Source organism: Patella vulgata, chromosome 6, assembly GCF_932274485.2.
Source record: "Patella vulgata chromosome 6, xgPatVulg1.2, whole genome shotgun sequence".
NCBI lineage: Eukaryota > Metazoa > Mollusca > Gastropoda > Patellidae > Patella > Patella vulgata.
This window is the reverse complement of record NC_065884.2, coordinates 64,035,147-64,056,669: the sequence shown is the minus strand read 5'-3', so window position 1 is coordinate 64,056,669 and position 21,523 is coordinate 64,035,147. Positions and strand designations below refer to the sequence as shown.

The 21,523-nt window shown below is 35.3% G+C and overlaps 1 protein-coding gene across 2 annotated transcripts in view; it reads left to right on the top strand.

Moving 5' to 3' along the window:
• Window positions 1–21,523, top strand: part of LOC126825659 (BCAS3 microtubule associated cell migration factor) — a 38,073-nt gene that overhangs the window by 1,053 nt on the left and 15,497 nt on the right. The window contains exons 3-15 of one of the 2 annotated variants that reach the window (XM_050555401.2): window positions 1,027–1,102; window positions 2,180–2,280; window positions 3,549–3,630; window positions 4,619–4,682; window positions 5,177–5,287; window positions 5,964–6,040; window positions 7,583–7,659; window positions 8,711–8,794; window positions 11,062–11,082; window positions 16,056–16,223; window positions 17,456–17,686; window positions 19,363–19,456; window positions 21,325–21,465. In XM_050555401.2, the coding sequence (XP_050411358.1) occupies window positions 1,027–1,102; window positions 2,180–2,280; window positions 3,549–3,630; window positions 4,619–4,682; window positions 5,177–5,287; window positions 5,964–6,040; window positions 7,583–7,659; window positions 8,711–8,794; window positions 11,062–11,082; window positions 16,056–16,223; window positions 17,456–17,686; window positions 19,363–19,456; window positions 21,325–21,465 (1,327 nt within the window). The remainder of the gene's footprint in view (window positions 1–1,026; window positions 1,103–2,179; window positions 2,281–3,548; window positions 3,631–4,618; window positions 4,683–5,176; window positions 5,288–5,963; window positions 6,041–7,582; window positions 7,660–8,710; window positions 8,795–11,061; window positions 11,083–16,055; window positions 16,224–17,455; window positions 17,687–19,362; window positions 19,457–21,324; window positions 21,466–21,523) is intronic. The other variant, XM_050555402.2, reaches the window with a different exon arrangement.

Sequence of the window (21,523 nt, the reverse complement as noted above, 5' to 3'; positions counted from 1 at the left end):
TATTTCATGTATTGTAACTAATACTCTTATACAATCAACTTTTTGGGGGATCATGTGGCTAAGTGGGTAAGACGCTGGCTCGCTAGCCTGGAGGTCCGGTGCTCAATCCTTGCATTGGCCGAGAAAGTTCACCCAGATTTTCCGGTGTGGTTTCCCCTTGTCAGTGATGCAGGATGGAGGGCCTGACAAGGACAGCTGTCTAGTCGTTCGGATAGCATGAAAAACCGAGGTCCCGTGTACACATTGGCATGCATATAAAAGATCCCTTGGCGGTTGGAATTCGATATAAGAGTAGGCTTTAGCGCCGCTGCCCGGGCAAAATTTCCCTCATATCACACTGTATAGCGTAAGCCTGTCTTCATTAGCCCAGGTTAGGAGCAGAACAGTAAGTCGTTAAACCCCATTTCATTTCATTTCATTTCACAATCGACTTTTGAAACCGAGGTTTTATAGCTTTTATTTATTATGAAATCTTTCTTAAAGTCTCAGTGTATTATTTTAATACTACAGTAGTGTGAAAGATGTATCTCTTATACAAGCCTGGAAATAAGGCACCTGTCACAGACAATGTCAGGCACAGATTCAGGCTTTGTCAGGCACAAAACCTCTGGTGCCTGTCATTTTGTCCGGCACTGATTTGTCTTTTTTATTCATATTATAAATGCATGTCCGGCACTAAGTTAAAAATGTCAGTTACTATTTCATTAGTACCTGACGTTTTTGTCAGGTACATCTAAAACCGTTATTTCCAGGCCTGCTCTTATAGGAATATCAGTCCAGAATGGTCATTCCGTTGAGTATTTACAAAGATATGTGGAATTGAAATTCCATCAATCTATGAAGTTTGCCAAGTAATATACCTGCTACCATTATATTATCCACGAAAATTTAGTTGTAGGCCTGATTTGAATCTGATTTAATTCATGCAAACTGAGACATTATCTAGCATTGGTATTTTGATTATGTTTTCTTAATTAAAGCGTGGATTGTGCATTGAAATTTTTTATATTTTATTGTTATTTTTAGGCATACAGCGGAAACCAGAGAAACGATGACAAAGAGAAGATAACTTGGGTTAAATTTGAAAGATGTGATATAAATGGTGAGAATTGACACCATCTTTCTGACCAAGATGGGGGGGGGGGTGTGGATGGCGGAATGGTTAGCGTGCGCGCGCTGTATCATAAAGTCTGTCATTGAGTCGACTGGCGTGGTTTTGAATCCCCAGTTGTACATGGCAAGGAGTAGGGTCGCCTGTCCAACCTCGTGGGTTTTCTCCAGGTCCTCCTGTTTCCTCCCACTGCTAAAGACCCCTACGCACAAGCGAATTATGTAAATAAAATTAAACCATATGTTAGTCCCGAAATGACCTAGTTTGTGTCGAGTGGACACCTTGGCAGTTGGAATTCGATATAAGAGTAGACCATAGTGCCGCTGTCAGGGCAAAATTTCCCTCATAGCACAATGTATGGCGTATACCTGTCTTCCTTAGCCCAGTCAGAGCAGAACAGTAGGATGTTAAGCCCAATTTTATTTCATTTCTGACCAAGATGATATCTGTAGGTTGAGAATACCTTTCATAAATCCATGGATTCACCAGGAAATACTAATTATAAGAGCCCAGTTAATGACTATTTAGGGTGGATACATGTACCACACACAGCAATCCTGGTACAGGTCGAAATAAAATGTTTTTTGAATTCGCAGACTTTCCTAGGCAGGGCTTGTTATAAGAGTCAAGTTAATGTCTATTTTAAGCAGATATATGTAGGCCTACATGATGTGTGGTTTGATAGTTCAAGAGTGCGCCATTGTTTCTGCACTAGGGCATTTATAGGCAATCATTCTGTGATCGTCATCTTGGTAAGTGTCCATACCATTATTAGGGGGTCTGGATGGCCGAATGGTTAGTGCGTGCGCTCTGTATAATAAGGTCCTCTGGTTTCCTCCCACTGCTAAAGACACCTATGCGCAAGCGAGTTATTATAATAAAATTGAATCATATGTTAGTCCTGAAATGACTGAGTTTGTGTCGAGTGGACAGGTCACGTTAAACTCCATTTCTCTCTCTCTCTCTCTTAGTTTGTTTTGAGTGGACGTTAAACCCCATCTCTCTCTCTCTCTCTCTCTCTCTCTCTGCCAACATCAAGTCATTTATGTGGTTGTTTGTTTGTTTCAGATATAACTTGTAACCCTAATTTATATGGTGGTGAACAGAAAATCTTACCCTTGCTTCTAATCCTAGGTTATAATAATGGTGTACAAATCTGGAACATTACGGTTAGTATCAATCTAATTATTGTCTTAGCAAGGTGGGTGGCTGAATGGTTTAACCTGTGAATCAAGTGGCGTGGTTTGATTCCCCACTTGTCCAACCTGTTTGTTTTCTACAATAGATGTGAATGCTCTAGAGTCTAAATTTCTCATCCGATAGAGGAGGAAGTATATTGATTTCCATTAACTTCAAGAGCTACTGTAAAGTTATCATCCGATTATCGAAGAAGTCTATTGAATTTCTGTTAGTGGAGGCCATCGAAAGTATAAAAAACAAAACAAAATATAGATCCGTATTTTAATCAGATTGAATAAGCTAGTCAAATTATTTTTGGTGATTACGTGTAGGGTTGTTATGATTAAGTTAATTTTTCCAGAATCATTCTGCAGAATATGATTACTGTTTACTCTTCAGCGAACTTTCGACTTGGCTTGAGGGGTGGATGGCCGAACGGTTAGCATGTGCGCGCAGTATCATAAAGCCTGTCATTGAGTCAACTGGTGTGGTTTCGAATCCCCGGTTGTACGTGACAAGGAGTAGGGTTGCCTGTCCAACCTTGTGGGTTTTCTCCGGGTCCTCCGGTTTCCTCCCACTGCTAAAGACCCCTACGCGCAAGCGAATTGTTTTGAAATAAAATTGAACCATATGTTAGTCACGAAATGACCTAGTTTCTCTCTCTCTCTCTTTAAACTAGGCTTCTCTAGTATTTATCAAGCTATTACTGTTTATTACTGAGTGATGTTTTGACATGGCTTCTCTAGTCATTATTAATCAATTACTGCTTATTACTGAGTGAGGGATCATGGTGACTAAGTGGATAAGACTCTGGCTCGCTAGTCTGGAGGTCGGATGTTCGATCCCTGCATTGGCCGAGAAAGTTCATCCAGATTTTTCGGCGTGGTTCTTCCTTGTCAGTGATGTAGGACAGAGGACCTGAAAAGGACAGCTGTATAGTCGTAGGGGTGGGATGTAAAACCAAGGTCCCGTGTACACATTGGTGTGCATGTGAAAGATCCCTTGGCAGTTGGAAATAGATACAAGAGTAGACCATGAGGCGAAATTTCCCTCATATCACACTGTATGGCATATGCACTTCTTAATTAGCCCAGTTCGGAGCAGAACACTAGGACGTTAAACCCCATTTCATTTCATTTATTACTGATCAACATTTCAACATCTCTAATCATTATCAAGCAATGATCGGATGTTATATATTAAAAACAATGACAACTTAGTAATTATCGTGATATATTATTATGTGTGTATATTTTAGAGTAATGGAGATGGCCAAGAGATATTATCATTACGACAAGGTCCAGTTAGAATATTGAAAGTTTTACCTACCCCAGATATAGGTATGACAGCCCTTAACACAATTAGATCTAATTTGTTAGATGTACCGTATTCCCTCTCTATTACAATCTAATGTTAGATGTACCATATTCCCCCTCCAATACAATCTAATGTTAGATGTACCATATTCCCCCTCCAATACAATCTAATGTTAGATGTACCATATTCCCCCTCCAATACAATCTGATGTTAGTTGTACCATATTCCCTCTCCAATACAATCTAATGTTAGATGTACCATATTCCCTCTCCAATACAATCTAATGTTAGATGTACCATATTCCCTCTCTATTACAATCTAATGTTAGATGTACCATATTCCCCCTCCAATACAATATGTTAGATATACCATATTTCCTCTCTAATACAGTCTAATGTTAGTTGTACCATATTCCCTCTCTAATACAGTCTAATGTTAGTTGTACCATATTCCCTCTCTAATACAATCTAATGTTAGTTGTACCATATTCCCCTTCCAATACAATCTAATGTTAGATGTACCATATTCCCCCTCCAATACAATATGTTAGATGTACCATATTCCCTCTCTAATACAGTCTAATGTTAGTTGTACCATATTCCGTCTCTATTACAATCTAATGTTAGATGTACCATATTCCCTCTCTATTACAATCTAATGTTAGATGTACCATATTCCCCCTCCAATACAATCTAATGTTAGTTGTACCATATTCCCTCTCCAATACAATCTAATGTTAGATGTACCATATTCCCTCTCCAATACAATCTAATGTTAGATGTACCATATTCCCTCTCCAATACAATATGTTAGATGTACCATATTCCGTCTCTAATACAGTCTAATGTTAGTTGTACCATATTCCGTCTCTAATAAAGTCTAAAGTTAGTTGTACCATATTCCGTCTCTAATAAAGTCTAATGTTAGTTGTATCATATTCCTTCTCCAATACAATCTAATGTTAGATGTACCATATGAGATGAAATTAATATTACTTGTTTGTGGTTTTAGGAAATTGTGATAATGAAAAATTTGCATCGAAAAGGCCCCTGATAGCAGTTTGTGATTCGTCAAGGTAGGATTGTTTGTTTATTAACTCATAGTGGGGTTGGATAGCCGAATGGTTAGCATGTGTGCGCTGTATCATACGGTCTGTCATTGAGTCAACTGGCGTGGTTTCGATTCCCTGGTTGTACGTGACAAGGAGTAGGGTGGCCTGTCGAACCTCATGGGTTTTTGAAATAAAATTCAACCATATGTTAGTCCCGAAATACCTAGTTTTTGTCGAGCAGACTTATATCCTCTCTCTCTCTCTCTAAAGACCCCTACGCACAAGCGAATTATTGAAATAAAATTCAACCATATGTTAGTTCCGAAATGACCTAGTTTGTGTCGAGCGAACTTAAATCTTCTCTCTCTCTTTCTCTCTCTCTCTCCTATTAACTAGTTATTGTGATGACAATATGATTATAACCACAGTAAATAAACGAATTGCATGTTAGTCTCAAATTAACAACACATATCAAATATTTCCTTATTTCTATAAAGTTGATAAAATCTGTGTTTCAGTGCTGGACAGCCATTTTGTTCTGTTAAGTTTGTATCTTTACGGAGTGGTGATGAAGTTCACAGTGTTCCCTTTAAAACCCTACCTGTACATAATATAGAGGCAACTAAAAGGTAAATATACAACCATTTAGAGGAGGACAAGGATCTCGATTGACGAGTACGGTGTTCTCTGATTTGTCCCATACCAATTGAATTTATAGGATATTCAAAGGGGTTTTGTTTCTGGTGCATATCTCATAAAAAATTTAAGATCCATTATAAACTTTGTACACACAATGGTCAGACAATTTAGGACTTTTGGTAAATAGTGTCAGACATGTCCGGAATATATGGGCGAAATCCTGTCACTGCACGCAACCTATTACAGTCTTGGGCCCTTTCCTAATTAGAAATTTCTCAGATTTAATGTGTTCCCTTGAATACAAATTGGACTCAGTTTAACTTGCTTTGTCAAAAATAACTTACAGTCAAAATATGGATGTGGAAGCCTGTTGTATATAAATGTTTGTCATACATCATGTGTTAATTAAGCCATGGAATAGTGTGGATATATACACCAAGGTCCAAAATGATCAGCATTCTATTTTTTCAGACGCCCCGTTGTGGGCTCCGCACTCACAAATTGTCACCATAACATTATAATATAGAGATTCAAAATTTCTTGCCCTCTCCACCCCTGCTGGAAATCCTAGATCTGTCGATGGCACCATCTTGATATGCAGTCAGTATTGCTGAAGGCCATGGGTCATAAACTTTATAATTGTTTTGTTCTTTAAAACTATTTTAGGTATATTGCTGTTGTCTTTCAAGAGAAGATTGCTGTTTTTGATGCCTGGAATTTACAGGAATTATTTAGAGTTTCTGGTAAAAGCATATTTTTATTTTCACCATATTTTTTTTATGTGTCATCAAGGTCGATCTTAAGATGCCGATAAGGGTCTCCATTATGGTATCATATGTGATACCACCGTCGGTTTAAACCCCATGAATGAATTGATTTTGATCGGGACCAGAACTAGAACAGCAAATGATCCAGATCATTGTCTATTCAATATGGCAGTACCTATGCTATATTTTCTGCTATTTCTCTCACTCTTGGAACTGTTTTTTCGATGATAGTGAAGAAGAAATGATTAATTAGTAGAAAGTTTGTATTTTTCTATCACTTATCAGTGATTTTGGAGCTAGATAGACCATTCTAGTTGCAACCATATTCTGTACTCAATGCCATCATAATGCCGATAGTTTGACCATAGTGTGAAAATCCATGTAAGCAAAGACCCCTGGCTGTTATTTCTGCAATTGCAAGATTTATGGAAGGGAGACAACTCGAGTTTTCTGTTCATCCTTGCAACCAGACACTATTGATGGCAATTTAGCTGTTAATTTTACTACATAATTATTTTGTCAGTTGAATGGCTTAAAACATGTGCTTTAGATCATACGGTCTGTCATTGATGAGTCAAAACAAAATGGTTTCGATTCCGCTACATAGAAGCGATTATTGAAATAGAATTGTACGATATGCTAGTTCCGAAATGACCTAGTTTGTGTTGAGTGGACATTAAACTCTCTCTCCCCCTCTCTGTGTTCCAAACAAGTGGATACTTACGGCTGGCTCCCGGATCCATTCACTTGATTTGATATGTGTTGTTTATTTCTTGCAATGTTTGTGTAGTTTGTCATGTCCGCAGGTTTGTCTTGTTGGTTTGGTTTTGTCTGTAGTACCGTTCTCCTGCACTATGTATGGTTTACTGGTCGAGAGCGAGACATTAAGTAATATATTGATACTGCATGAGGCGTTAGCTCAAGACCATTAAACAAATTAAAATACAGACACTATCCCGCATGTGCTTTTCAATGAAAAATGTCACGCGAGTCCAATATTTCATCTAGTATAGATAATGTACGATTGGCAAGTTGCCCGTGCATTATTGGAAATAATGGTATGCCAACATCAACGGTTGATGTCACATCTGTATTTTAAAAGGGGGGGGGTGGTTGGATGGCCGAATAGTTAGCACGTGTGTGCTGTATCATAAGGCCTGTCATTGAGTCAACTGGCGTGGTTTTGAATCCCCGGTTGTACGTGACAAGGAGTAGGGTTGCCTGTCCAACCTCGTGGGTTTTCTCCGGGTCCTCTGGTTTTCTCCCACTGCTAAAGACCTCTACGCACAAGCAAATTATTGAAATAAAATTAAACCATATGTTAGCCCCGAAATGACCTAGTTTGTGTCGAGTGGACGTTAAACCCCATCTCTCTCTCTCTCTCTCTCTCTCTCTCAAAAAGATATAAGAACTGTCGATATGTCTGTCTCAAAATGGCTCAACTGGCATTTTGACGAGATGTTTAAACTCTAGTTTGTTTTGAGAAACACTTGTTTTATTTTTGTATGGTTTCTGTAGGTTGTTACCCTGATTCTGGTTTAAAGATCAATCCCATAGCTCTCGGTACAAGATGGCTGGCTTATGCTGATAGGCGGGTGAGTACAAATACAGTATTCTGCCATTTGTTATATATGGATGTATTGAATTGTGAAGGCTAATACGGATATCACAAGTGCAATCTCGACAAGGATGGTATAATCCTTGAAAGGCGTTTAGTAATTGACTTATGATAAAATACTAGAACACTTGGTGATTGTATTCTAATATCTTACCCGGATGGTGTTTAAATTTTGTTGTTGTTGGTCCTTGACATGGTAGTCGAGTGGGAAGATTAGAATGTTCTAAGTTTAAAAGCCCAGACATCCTTAGACCATACAAAAGAATTAATGTGACTGTTTTTATTTTTTAAAATAAAAACTGGTCATCCAGCACTTTTTATGTGCCGAGTGGTGAGATTAGAATGTCCCGAATTTGAAAGCCCAGACAAATTAGGCCATACAAAATATTTAATGAGACCATTTTAAATCAAAGAAGCCTATTGAATTTCAACAATTTCCAATGATAACTTCCAGAGTTATGGTCCTTGTTTCACTTTGTAGAACCTTGTGAACGCTCTAACGACTAAAGTTATCATCCGATCTGTATTAAATTTAGATAAATTATTTGAATTAGTAAAAAGAAGAGGTGTATTGAATTTCAGCAATTTCCGTTAAAGACTTATAGAGTTATGGCCCTTGTTTCACTTTGTTGAACCCTGTTAACGCTCTAATGACAAACGTTATCTTATTGTCCGATCTGTATTAAATTTATATGCATTAGTAAAACAGCAATTTCTGTTAATAACTTTTAGAGTTATGGTCCTTGTTTCACTTTATGTAGAATATATTTTTGTATGGCCTTATGGTTGGGAAAGCAGATGTTTGTTTGTCTAACAAATAAATAACATAAGAGAATTAAGCTATCAACAATGGTAATTCTTATCAGAAGCTATCTATGCATGCCTAATTCTGAATTATCGAAGTTAAAACTAAGCAGGAAATGGAAGTCTTTTGCTTACGGAACTTGTAATGCTATCAGACAGCTATAATTGTGTTTATCCTAGCCTATATCTTTAATATTTATTTTGTTTTGATATTTATATTGTAGTTAGTAGCATATCATCAGTCATGTGGGGGTATGTCAGGAGATGGATCACAGTCCTACGCAGCTACAGTCATCAGTGCTGCCAAGGTAAAAATAAACATACTTCTCATATAAAACATAGCACTTATATAACCTCTTTCACAAAAATAAAATTCCTTCATATTATATTAATTGTACACATCTACAGTGATCAGTGCAACCAAGGTCAAAACATATTTCTTACTTACATAGCTTCTTTCACAAAATTTTTTTTCTTTCTTGATAGTTTTAAATTAGCTTAGAAGCTTGCATCCTTTTTATATTTGTATAAGCTTGCTGATCGTCTTTTGAGTTTTTTGGGACAATATCTAGCTCTACATTGCTTGATTCATTCTAAAATGTACCCAAATTGGTTATCTAACATTTAAAGATACCTTATGTAAGATTTAGTTAAAGAGCGAGTCATTCTTGCTATAATAGTTCGAAAAATAGATAATGTAAAATGAATAATTTGAAAATTTCATTCAAATTACTCTATTGCGAGTGAAGATATTACTGACTGTTCGAAGCTAAGTCTTGCTCCTCCATTTTTACCTTAAATCAAAATATGGCTGAACTGTTCTAATCTATTTAAAATCGGAGAAATCTGATGCCATCGAGAGTTGATTATGGTCTGGATAAGTTAATTCATGTCTAATTATTAATTTAGATAACATTTCAGACCTGAAGAAAGACCTACAATAGGCAGATTTAGCTCTTGCATAATGTATGTTTAATTAAATAAAAATTAAAACATCAAAGATAGATAATCTCTTAGCTTGAAAAGAGAATCATCAAAAGATTTCAGCAAAAATCATAAGGTGGCGCTGGTTTGTTTAGATCGTATACAAAATATGCTGAGTATTGTGAAATTTTCAATTGTTCATATCTTTGTAAATACTGAATGTAATTCAGATTTTCTCAATATTGTAGATGGCAAGGTATTCAAAATCACTCAAATGACGACCAGCTGCATTTGTGTTTTCTTTTTATCCGTATAGAATATATACCAAAAATAGGCTAGCAATCACAATAAAATATCATTTAAGGATTGTTTGCGTGCCACAGGTTTGAATCAAGATTCTCTCCAGATTCAGGTCTGGTTCCCTATTGTCAGGGGCAATACCTGACTAGTTGTTGGAATGGGTTGAAAAAACGAGGTCCACCTATTTATATTAATGTCATGAAATGGAGTTTAACGTTATGTAACTCTAGACCAACTGGGCTAATGATGACGGGCATAAATCATGTAGTGTGCTATTAGGTTTATTTTTCTCAGACAGCAGGATTTTCAACTACTGTTAATTCGATATACATCGGCCAGCTGATCATGAAGTTTCTGCCAATGGTGTACACAGAACCTTGCTTTTAACAGCCTACTTTTCTGCACCAGTCAGACTAATGAAAATGGACATACATGTTGCAATGTGCTATTAGAGAAATTCTGCCCAGACAGTGGTGTTTCGACCTGAAATGAAATGAAATGGGGTTTAACGTCCTACTGTTCTGCTCATAACCTGGGCTAATGAAGATGGGCATGCGCCATACAGTGTGGTATGAGGGAAATTTTACCCGGGCAGCGGCGCTACGGCCTACGCATATATCGAATTCCAACTGCCAAGGGATCTTTTACGTGCACGCCAATCTGTACACAGGACCTCGGTTTTTCGTCCCATCCGAACGACTAGACAGCTGTCCTTGTCAGGCCCTCCGTCCTGCATCACTGACAAGGGGAAACCACGCCGGAAAATCGGGTTGAACTTTCTCAGCCAATGCAGGGATCGAACACCCGACCTCCAGGCTAGCGAGCGTGTTTCGACCTGCTCATCATCAAAATCTAACTGTCATTTGTTGTTTTATGTCCATGCCATTTTATACATCTGAATAACTAGACTTTGTTGCTTGCCATGAGATCTGTCAAGGGGGAACCAGACTGGTAAATCCTAGTTTGGAGATGCTAATTGTAGGTCAGTTGGGGAGGTTCAGCTATTTCTGGAATCCAAAATGGCCACTTTATATAAATGAGTATTTTGGGGAATACTAACCTGAATCCTAACCCTAACCCTTTTAAGAGGGGTAAATGGTAAATTGGATCCAAATTCAGTGTTCTAAAAAGGGTTAGGATTAGGAAAATCATTCCCTAAAGTGGACTCCGGAAACACTGGAACTTTCCCAACTGGCCTACAATTAGCAACTCCCAACAATGACAGCCAGCACCAGGATCGAACCTGGGACCTCCATTTTTGATGAGCCACTATGGCTGCCACTGGCCCTAAAAGCATGCATGTCACCTGTAGTTTTATCAATCTTGATTGTCCTTTTTTTTGTGTTATTAGAAATTTGGTGTTTTGAATAGAGTGAGTATTTTGTTATCCGTTTAAAGGTGGAGATCTTATTTTGTTTTTAACCAATCAAAGGGTTTTTTGTCAGCATTCGGCGTAAACAATCTATATTTTCGACACTCTCTTAAAAAACACAGTGTGGTTTAAACCAAATTTGGGAACTATATGTTGGCAGTAGCAGCTGTTTGCCATTTAGATTTGTTCTAAATGAAAAATTTCCATAAATTGGGGACAAAGTAGCCATTGATATTCTTAACTTGCTTTGTGATGAATAACCTTATAACATTACTAATGGTAATTAAGGCCCATTGGTCTCTTGCTAAAAAGTAATAAATTTGGTCTTACCAGTAAATGAAAAGGGGTTTAAAGTCCTGTTCTGCTCTGACTGGACTAATAAATTGTTATGTCTGAATTGCTTTCAACAACAGGTATTGGAAAATGGAAAATCTTTCAAAACTAACATTAAAGCGAGAATTTCATATTTTCTAAGAAAGTCAAAACATAATTATTTCTATGTCTTTTGCTCAATAGGTTATCAACTCACTATTATACGATCATAGGCATTATTTCCCACACTTAAAAATCATTGACACAGGAAACAATAACACAATTACCTCCCTTGTTTTCCTATTCCCCCCATGGAAAAAGCTATCTTCAAACGTTTGAATTTGAAGTTGAAAATGATATTTTTGCCAATTTCTCAACTGGCAATAGTGAATTATAGGATTAATAGGATTATTCTTTAACAAGGTAGGACTGTTTATAGATACCATCTATTTTAGGGCTTTATTTTAATAAATTTTAAAAATATAACTTAAAAATATGAAATTGTAACTTTAAACTGAGCCTGAGTGTTATACCTGTTCATAACAATATAAGGAACTTAAAGATACATTATGGGAGATTCGGTAACGAGTTGGCAGTTCTCACTATAACAGTTAAAAACTAGATAATGTAAAGGCAATTTGGTGAAAATTTCATTCAGATTGAACCACTATGAACCGAGAACTAAGCGACTGAAATTCCCATAAGCCTCGGTCATCATTACTAAAGTCAGTACGATAAACAGCATAGTCTCGATTATCCATTTAATCGTTTACTAGAGAAGGAAAGTTATGCAGTAAATCGGCTTACAATTCACTAAAGATCGCAGGCTAGCGCTGCCATCTAGAGTTGATTATGGCCTGGATAGGTTAATCAATGTCTAATTAATAATTTAGATAACATTTCAGGCCTAAAGAAAGACCTGAAATAGACAGATTTAGCTCTTGCATAATGTATGTTTAAGGAAGGTAATCAAATTCGTTCGGAACAAAGTTACATGGCTAAACAGTGTTGATATTAGAGAAAATTAAAGAGAAATAGGCAAGGCACATGTATAGAACTTGTGTTAATTGTAATTACTATTTACAATCTGAGTCAGAACTGGTTTTGAATGAGTTCTTTGCCCCTGAATTTGATTGTCTCCCTTATAACATAAAATATAAATAACCTAGGACCAGCTTAAAGTTATTTTAGACAAAGGTTTTCCATTTTCCAAAAGTTTTTTACGTCAAGAAAATAGAAACGTAATTGTTAAATATTTCAATTACATTTCTATTTTCTTAGTCATTTTGAAACATTAGGCGTGGATAAATATGAAATCATATATTGTCGTCAACCCCCCCCATTGGTCAGTCTTATCACTTGTGGACACTCTAGAGGTTAAAGTTGTCATCGGATTGATTTGAAATTTATGCACAGGAAGGAGTAGAAGCCAATCAAACATTAATTATATCTGATTACTTCATCAGTTGTCGGGGGGTGGGGGGTGGCCGAATGATTAGCATGTGTGCGTTGAATCATAAAGTCTGTCATTGAGTCAACTGGCGTGGTTTCGATTCCCCGGTTGTACGTGACAAGGAGTAGGGTCGCCCGTCCAACCTTGTAGGTTTACTCGGGGTTCTCCACTGCTAACAATGCCTACGTGCAAGCGAATTATTGAAATAGAATTGAACCATATTAGTCCTAAAATGACCATGTATGTGTTGAGTGGACGTTAAACCCCATTTCTCTCTCTCTCTTTCTTAATCACTTTTCTCATCTATAAAATAACAAATATGTAACAATCCTTGTGGACTGTTGAGATGACTAAGCTGCTGTGGGTGTATGTTTCATTGCCTGACAACCTATCTTTTATTTACAAGTAGTGGTACATGATGGTCTCTGCCTTTAAAAAACAACATTCAGCATGTTGCTAAAACTTCACTCATTTACTTGTGTTTCTACATCTTCTATTATTTAGTTTGTTTTGTTTAACTTCTTGAGATTTTGTTTTGTTGTGTTGTGTTATGGTTTGACATTGAAATTAAAATGGCTAGTCCTTTTTTGATATGGGTCAAAAAATTAAATTATCAATGTCTTTAAATTTAATTTGTGGGGTGACAATGTTGATCTCATTTGTCTTGTTTATTCTGTCTGGTATTTAATGCTAGGTTTCCACTATCACAATTTGCGCTACAATTGAAATCATGGTTTTAATCGTGGAATAATAGCGGCAATACTATATACCGGAAAACTACCTGAATACACCGGAAAACACCATTTTATACTGAATACCCGAAAAACACTAAATACCGGAAAACACACTAAATACCGGAAAATACCCTAACTAGTAACCTGGAGACTGGCACCCTAAATAGGTAACCGGGAGCCTGGGTTAGGGTTAGGGTTAGTTTCCGGTTTATAGTACAGCCCTTCTCCGGGTTACCTATTTAGGGTGGTTTCCGGTATTTAGTGTTTTCCGGTATTTAGTGTTTTTCCTGTGTTTTCCGGTATTCAGTATAACATGGTGTTTTCTGGTAGTTTTCCGGGTGTTTTCCGGTGTTTTTTGGTCTTTTCCAGTGTTTTCCGGTATATAGTATATCCCAGTAATAGTCAGTCATAGCAATTGTGTTGATCCTTTCGAAACATACCTGAACATATCTGCACATACCATAATTATAATGGGACTCAATAAGTCGCTCTTCTGGCGAACCGACGAATCTGATATATTTAAGTATTGAGAATTATGTGTTTGAAATTTGTGTTCTGTTTTTATATCTGTAGCCATCAAATAATAACATTTATTTGTGATTTAATATTTCATACATATACATCAGGACACCGAATGCCATTTACATACATGTTATTATTTGATGGCTACAGAGATAACAACAGAACACAAATTTCAAACACATAATTCTCAATACTTAAATATATCAGACTCGTTGGTTCACCAGAAACGCGACGAATTGGGACAATCCTATCGTAACGCATCACAGGACAGTCGGAACCTAGCATAAGAGATTCAACTTTCACAATATTTTATTAACAATTCTATTTGTTTGACCCAAATCAAGGAGGTTTTAGTTCCTACATTTAAAGTAGCAATTGCAATTTTAACCTAACATAATTAAAGAACTGAGGACCTACTTATCAAATCTCGAGTTCTGTATATATTGTCTTGTTATATTTTCATATTTTATCATTGCTTGATAATGACTCGAGAAGGCTATTTGAAACGTTACTCAGTTAGAAAGCAGTAATTGTATTCCATAGAATTGTGACTTGTATATTACAGTTCAATTAAAACAATTTATCTTATAGTCATCTAAATACATAGTGAATCTTATATACCTCAATATTTCTCAAATACAACATTTAAAAACTCCTGGTCTTAAATTAGTTAACAAACAAAGTTTTGCCTATGTCAAGTGACGTTATCAAATGATAAACAAAACCAGGGTATTATTCGTGTATGTACTATAGCCAACAACCTAAGCTTAAACTTTTCAAACTCACAAATAATTTTGGCATACAAAGACCCATTGCTACTTTAAGATGTCTTGCTCAATAATTTCTGCCTTTCCAACCCTTGTATAAAATAAGTTTGCAGTGATCAACTAGAAATGTGTAGTAATTAAATAACACTATCTAAAACCATGTTTATTTTTCAATATTTGCTCAAATGATAGGCAAGTGTAGTCCGTCACTGTCTTGTACAGTTGGAAGATAGACTGCATACATCTTAAACTTAAAGATACATTATGGAAGATTAGATAAAGAGCTGACAGTTCTCGCTATAATAGTTAGAAAGATAGATAATGTAACAGGAATACTCTGAAAATTACTCCAGTCTAAGCCGAGGAATACTCATTTTAAAAACCTTGTAGCCTTGATTGTCCCTGTTGCTGTTGTGACAAAAATAAAAAAAGACTTGATTATCCAGGTAGATTGGATTCAAATCTAATGAAAATGGGAAGCATCCGATGCCATCGAGAGTTTATTATGGACTTGTCATGTTAATAAATGTCTAATTAATAGTTTATATAACATTTCAGGCCTAAAGAAAGACCTGCAATAGGCAGATTTAGCTCTTGCATAATGTATGTTTAAGTGATAAAAGTAATCATTAATCATAATCATTGTTTTGTGTGTTAATCATAATATACTTTGAATCAGTAACATGCAATATACACATGGTAACATGCATGATTGGTTACTATAACTGAGGAGGGTCTTAGCTAGAATATAGAATGCTCTAATTGTGCAGCGTTCAATTTGTCTTATTTTGTGCCATGTGTCGTATTCTGGAACAAAGATTTAAAGTCTTCAAGAACTTAATCATTAAACAGTTTACCCTGCTCAACCTCGTGGGTTTTCTGTGGGTCCTCCAGTTACCTCCCATGCACAAGCTAATTATTGCCATAAAATTTAACATTTGTTAGTCCCAAAATGACATAGGCTGGGTCGAGTAGATGTTAAATCCATCTCTATCTCACTCTCTTTAATCATCAGAACAATTTTCAACCCTTATCTCAGAATTTTTCAGGGCACTTGTTACAATCGTATTTGTCAGTCCTGACTAATTGACACTAAAATTGATTGACTGACAGACAGATTTACCTGTCAGTATAGAAATAAAATATAATTTCTCTAAAAATTTTATGTTATTTTTTTAATTTCAGGGAGCTATAAAAGGTTTAACGATGTTTGGTGAAGCTATGGTTAGCAGTGTAACAGGAAACAAACCATCTCCTCCAACGAAACGTATGGAAATGACCCAACCCTTAGATAACGGCAATCATCCTGGTATCGTGTCGGTTGTAGATATACCGAATATTAAAGATAAACAGGTACATCGTGTCTTATGCTTGTCAGACTGTCCCCAAAATACCTTAAAAAGGAAATGAAATCAAAATAATGGAAATTAATTTTCATCGAAGATTTTGATGAATTTCACTACCAACAGCTAATTTCTATATAATGCATTAATTGAATACAAAAAAAATATGTCAAATTATAAGTTAAATATAAACTAAAGTATAATAAGATTTATAATTGAAAGTATAATTTATAAGCTAAAGTTTAAGTATAATATGATTTATAATTGAAAGTGTAACTTATAAGCAAAACTTTGCTAGCTAAGTATAATTTGCTAGCTAAGTACAATTTATAATCTAAAGAATAAATAATAAGCTAAAGTATAATTTGCTAAGTAAGTATAACTTATAAGCTAAAGTATAATTTTCTCTATAATGCATTAAAATTTGAAAAATGAAATTGCCAAATTATAATTTTATAAACTTATAACAGGGTTCCCGCAGTCCTTGAAAATCCTTGAATATCCTTAAATTTAAAATTTCATTTTCAAGGTCTTGAATATCCTTGAATTTCGCGGAAATAGGAAAATATCCTTGAATTTCAGTTGAGATCCTTAATTTTGTTTCAAATGTCTTCAATTCCTTTTAAATATGAGATTATAACGATAGTTGGTAATGTTTTGGTTATTTTTAAGATGAAAAATTGTAACTTTAGGCTAAAAAATGTCCTTGAAAATCCTTGAATTTGACGTATATTTATCTTTGAATATCCTTGAAAAAATGTTTGACGAAGCCGCGGGAACCCTGTATAAGCTAAAGTATAATTTGTTAGCTATGGCATAACTAAAAAGCTAAAATATGATTTATATTCTTAAATATAACTAATAAGCTAAAGTATAGCTAATAAGCTATAGTATAGCTAATAAGCTATAGTATAGCTAATTAGCTAAATTATGATTTGTTAGCTATGGCATAAAATGAACTTATTGGCAAATGTATAACTTATTAATTGGCTAATGTATAACTTATTAATTAGCTAAAGTAACAGCCATACGGTACATGTATATTATTACCTCTCAATCAAGTTAAAATTAGATCTTTATTTGAGGATCTTCAATTGAGCGTTGTGGAACTGAATTCTCATAACGATTACAGGTGATAAAGCATGACCGAACTGCTCACACCATGTCTGTTTTCTGGAGTGGGAAAACTATGACAGGGCTTAATTACACATGTCACTCAATAACTCAAACTTTTTATTTCAGTTTTCTGTGACTGAAGATCAAGAATGTGATGGATTAATTGCTCATTTCCACGCCCATGCTAACGAGCCGTTGGCAGCCATGGCATTTGATGCTAGTGGAACGTTGTTGATTACTGCCTGTAAATTGGGACATAATTTTCACCTGTTCCGTTTGATGGCTCATCCTTGTAGTTCATCTCTCGGAGCTGTTCATCATCTGTACACTCTACACCGTGGTGAGACAACGGCTAAAGTAAGTCACAGTCTATTTCTCATAGTGTTTTTCTTAATAAATCCTCACTGCAGGGGGTGTGGACGGCCGAATGGTTGGCACATGAGCACTGTATCATACGGTCTGTCATTGAGTCAACTGGCAGGATTTCGATTCCCCGGTTGTACGTGACAAGGAGTAGGGTCGCTTGTCCAACTTTGTGTGTTTTCTCCAGATCCTCCGGTTTCCCAAGTGAATTATTGAAATAAAATTGAACCATGCGTTAGTCCGGAAATGACCTAGTTTGTGTCGAGTGGACGTTAAACCACACCCTCTCTCTCTCTCTCTCTCTCTCTCTCAACACTGCAGGAACAGCATGTGTTGTTTGGTTGATACAGAAAACCAAGGTCCTAATTTTGTCGAAGAGTAGAAAGAAAAGCCTTATCTGGCCAAAATGTTCCTCATAGCACACAACATGATTTCAATAGAGCGTTTGGTGCACACTGATCAACAGTGAATAATTGCTAGTCCGCAACAATAACTGAGAGGGATGACATCAGTGCGGGTTAAGCACTAGGGACTGGGTATCATTCAGATTTGATGAAAAAAGGAAAGAAACTGAGCTTACCATCTATAATCTAATACACATATTAAGTTAATAGATTGCCATGCAGAAAGTGTTAAATACCATCAAGATGCATCAAAAACTGCCCAGTTTGTGCTACCGTTTAGTTTGACATCGGTTGTCTAGTTTATGAAACTAAATGGTCATAAACTGGTGACCAATATCAAAACTAAACTAAATGGTCATAAACTAGATGACCGATGTCAAAACTAAATGGTGTTTCTTAAACTAAACGGTAGCACAACTGGGCGTTATTTGATGAATCTTGATGGTATTTGATATTTTCTGCATAGCAATCTATTAACTGAATATGTGTATTAGATTATAGATGGTAAGCTCAGTTTCTTTCCTTTTTTCATCAAATCTGAATGATACCCGGTCCCTAGTGAATTAGCTTGCGATATTAACTTTTTTCCATCTCCAAATTAAATTCTAGAACATTTTTTTGAAGTATTAGAAAAAAAATAGAGGTATACCTGGATAAAAAATATTTCCTATTTAATGTAAATGACTTAAAGGCACCATTCTACCCACACCAGTTTACACTACAACACCGTTTGATATGACGTCACATATATAAGGCAAATATAAGAAGGTTTTTGCAATAGGTCTGTGAAACAGATTGTGTTTAGTGCATAAAAGTAGGATGTTCAAGAACCATTTCAAGGGGGATTGGGATGGCCTAGTGGTCTAGAATGCCGCGCTTCTTTTCAATGTCTGGTGTGAGCGTACATGTATGTGGCTTGGAAATATGGGCAGCTTCCCAATCTGGTGGGTTTACTCCGGGTACACCAGTTTCCTCCCACAGAAATCCCCCAGCGAGTGCGCTAAGGTAATACAAAAAAGAATTTTCTGCGATATCACCATCAGCGGAAGCAGACGTTAAACACACTTTTTCTTAAAATAAAAATAGCTCTGTTTTATTTGTTAGGTGGTAATTGATTGGTTATTAAAGTGGTTTGTAACCGATCGTCAACACAGATAATGGCAGGTAGTCTCTCGGAGGCTGTAAATGATAATAAGCTATCTATTAGTATTTTATGTTTTTGGAACATTGTTTCTGTATCATGGTTAGTTGTAATTATTTTTATAGGTTGTTGATATGACGTTTACTACAGATAGTCGATGGTTAGCTGTTAGTACACATAGAGGTACAACTCATGTGTTCCCTATTACACCCTACGGAGGTTAGTATATCTCAATATATCTCAGATATCATTTAAAATATAAATATCTTATACACCCTACAATATCATTTTAAACATGTATTTACAATATCATTTTAAACATGTATTTACAATATCATTTTAAACATGTATTTACAATATCATTTTAAACATGTATTTACAATATCATTTTAAACATGTATTTACAATATCATTTTAAACATGTATTTACAATATCATTTTAAACATGTATTTACAATATCATTTTAAACATGTATTTACAATATCATTTTAAACATGTATTTACAATATCATTTTAAACATGTATTTACAATATCATTTTAAACATGTATTTACAATATCATTTTAAACATGTATTTACAATATCATTTTAAACATGTATTTACAATATCATTTTAAACATGTATTTACAATATCATTTTAAACATGTATTTACAATATCATTTTAAACATGTATTTACAATATCATTTTAAACATGTATTTACAATATCATTTTAAACATGTATTTACAATATCATTTTAAACATGTATTTACAATATCATTTTAAACATGTATTTACAATATCATTTTAAACATGTATTTACAATATCATTTTAAACATGTATTTACAATATCATTTTAAACATGTATTTACAATATCATTTTAAACATGTATTTACAATATCATTTAAAACATATATATCTTATACTACAATATCATTTTGAAACGCATAAACCCTATACATACTATGGGGGGTTGGATGGCTGAATGGTTAGCACATGCACGCTGGCGGGGTTTCGATTCCCCGGTTGTACATGACAAGGAATAGGGCCCTCCGGTTTCCTCCCACTACTAAAGACCCCTACTCACAAGCGAATTATGGAAATAAAAGTTAACCATATGTTAGTCCCAAAAAGACCTAGTTTGTGTCGAGTGGATGTTTAACCCCATTTCTCTCTCTCTATACATACTACATATCATTTAAAACATGTATTACAATATCATATAAACCTTACAATATCATTTAAAACACATATACCGATTAAACTTGTACATCTTATTATAATATCATTTAAATTCAAGTGAGTGTGTTTACAGAAAAATTACTAAAAATCAGGAATTATGAGTAGGAATCGAATTGCCGTTTCACAATTATCTTATAACAATATGTTTACTATTGAAGGAAAACATATTTCTGTCCAGGAACTTTGAGGCCAAGGTGGTATATAAGTTTGGTTATAATAATGAACAAAGTCTTAGACTCTTAATTTGGTAAATCAGTTAAGTCATGAAAATGTTTAGTTGTCTGCCACACTGCTTCTTGAAACCAGTTTTATGTTATTAAAGGAACATAACTCTTGAGTCTAACAAAGAAAATCACACTGAATTTGAAGTTCATGTAAATAAACATATTTTATGCAAGAGCTATATCCGCCTATTGCAGGTCTTTCTTTAGGCCTGAAATGTTATCTAAATTATTAATTAGACATTAATTAACTTATCCAGACCAAAATCAACTATCGATGCCATTGCTAGCCTGCGATATTCAGCAGATTGGAATACATTTATTGAAAAATAATTAAAATTAAAAATGGATAATGAAAACTTTGTTTTTTATCGTACCAACTTCAGTAATGATGAAATTTTCAACATACACTATTTGCGTTATCTATTTTGTAACTATTATAGTGAGAACAGTCAACTCTTTGTGTAATCTTCCATAATGCCCCTTTAATAGACATTATCATATTTTGTTTTATTTATTAGATAACTATTTATAAACACGTCAATAAAACAATAAAAATCACATTGTACCCTGCTTATTTGATTAATATATACTTTATAAATTTTTTTTTTTAAATGACTGTTTAATTGTTTGTAAACAGGTCAAGTAAGTGTAAGAACTCACTGTCATCCCCGTGTAGTAAATCGTGTGAGTAGATTTCAGAAGAGTGCTGGTTTAGGTGACATAGATGGTGCTGCTGGTCGACGTAGCCCTGTATTATCTGGTAGTCCAGGCTCATCAGGTGAGTAGTGGGTTGATTGTACAATGAGTATGAAGAAAGAAATGGGGTTTAGCATCCA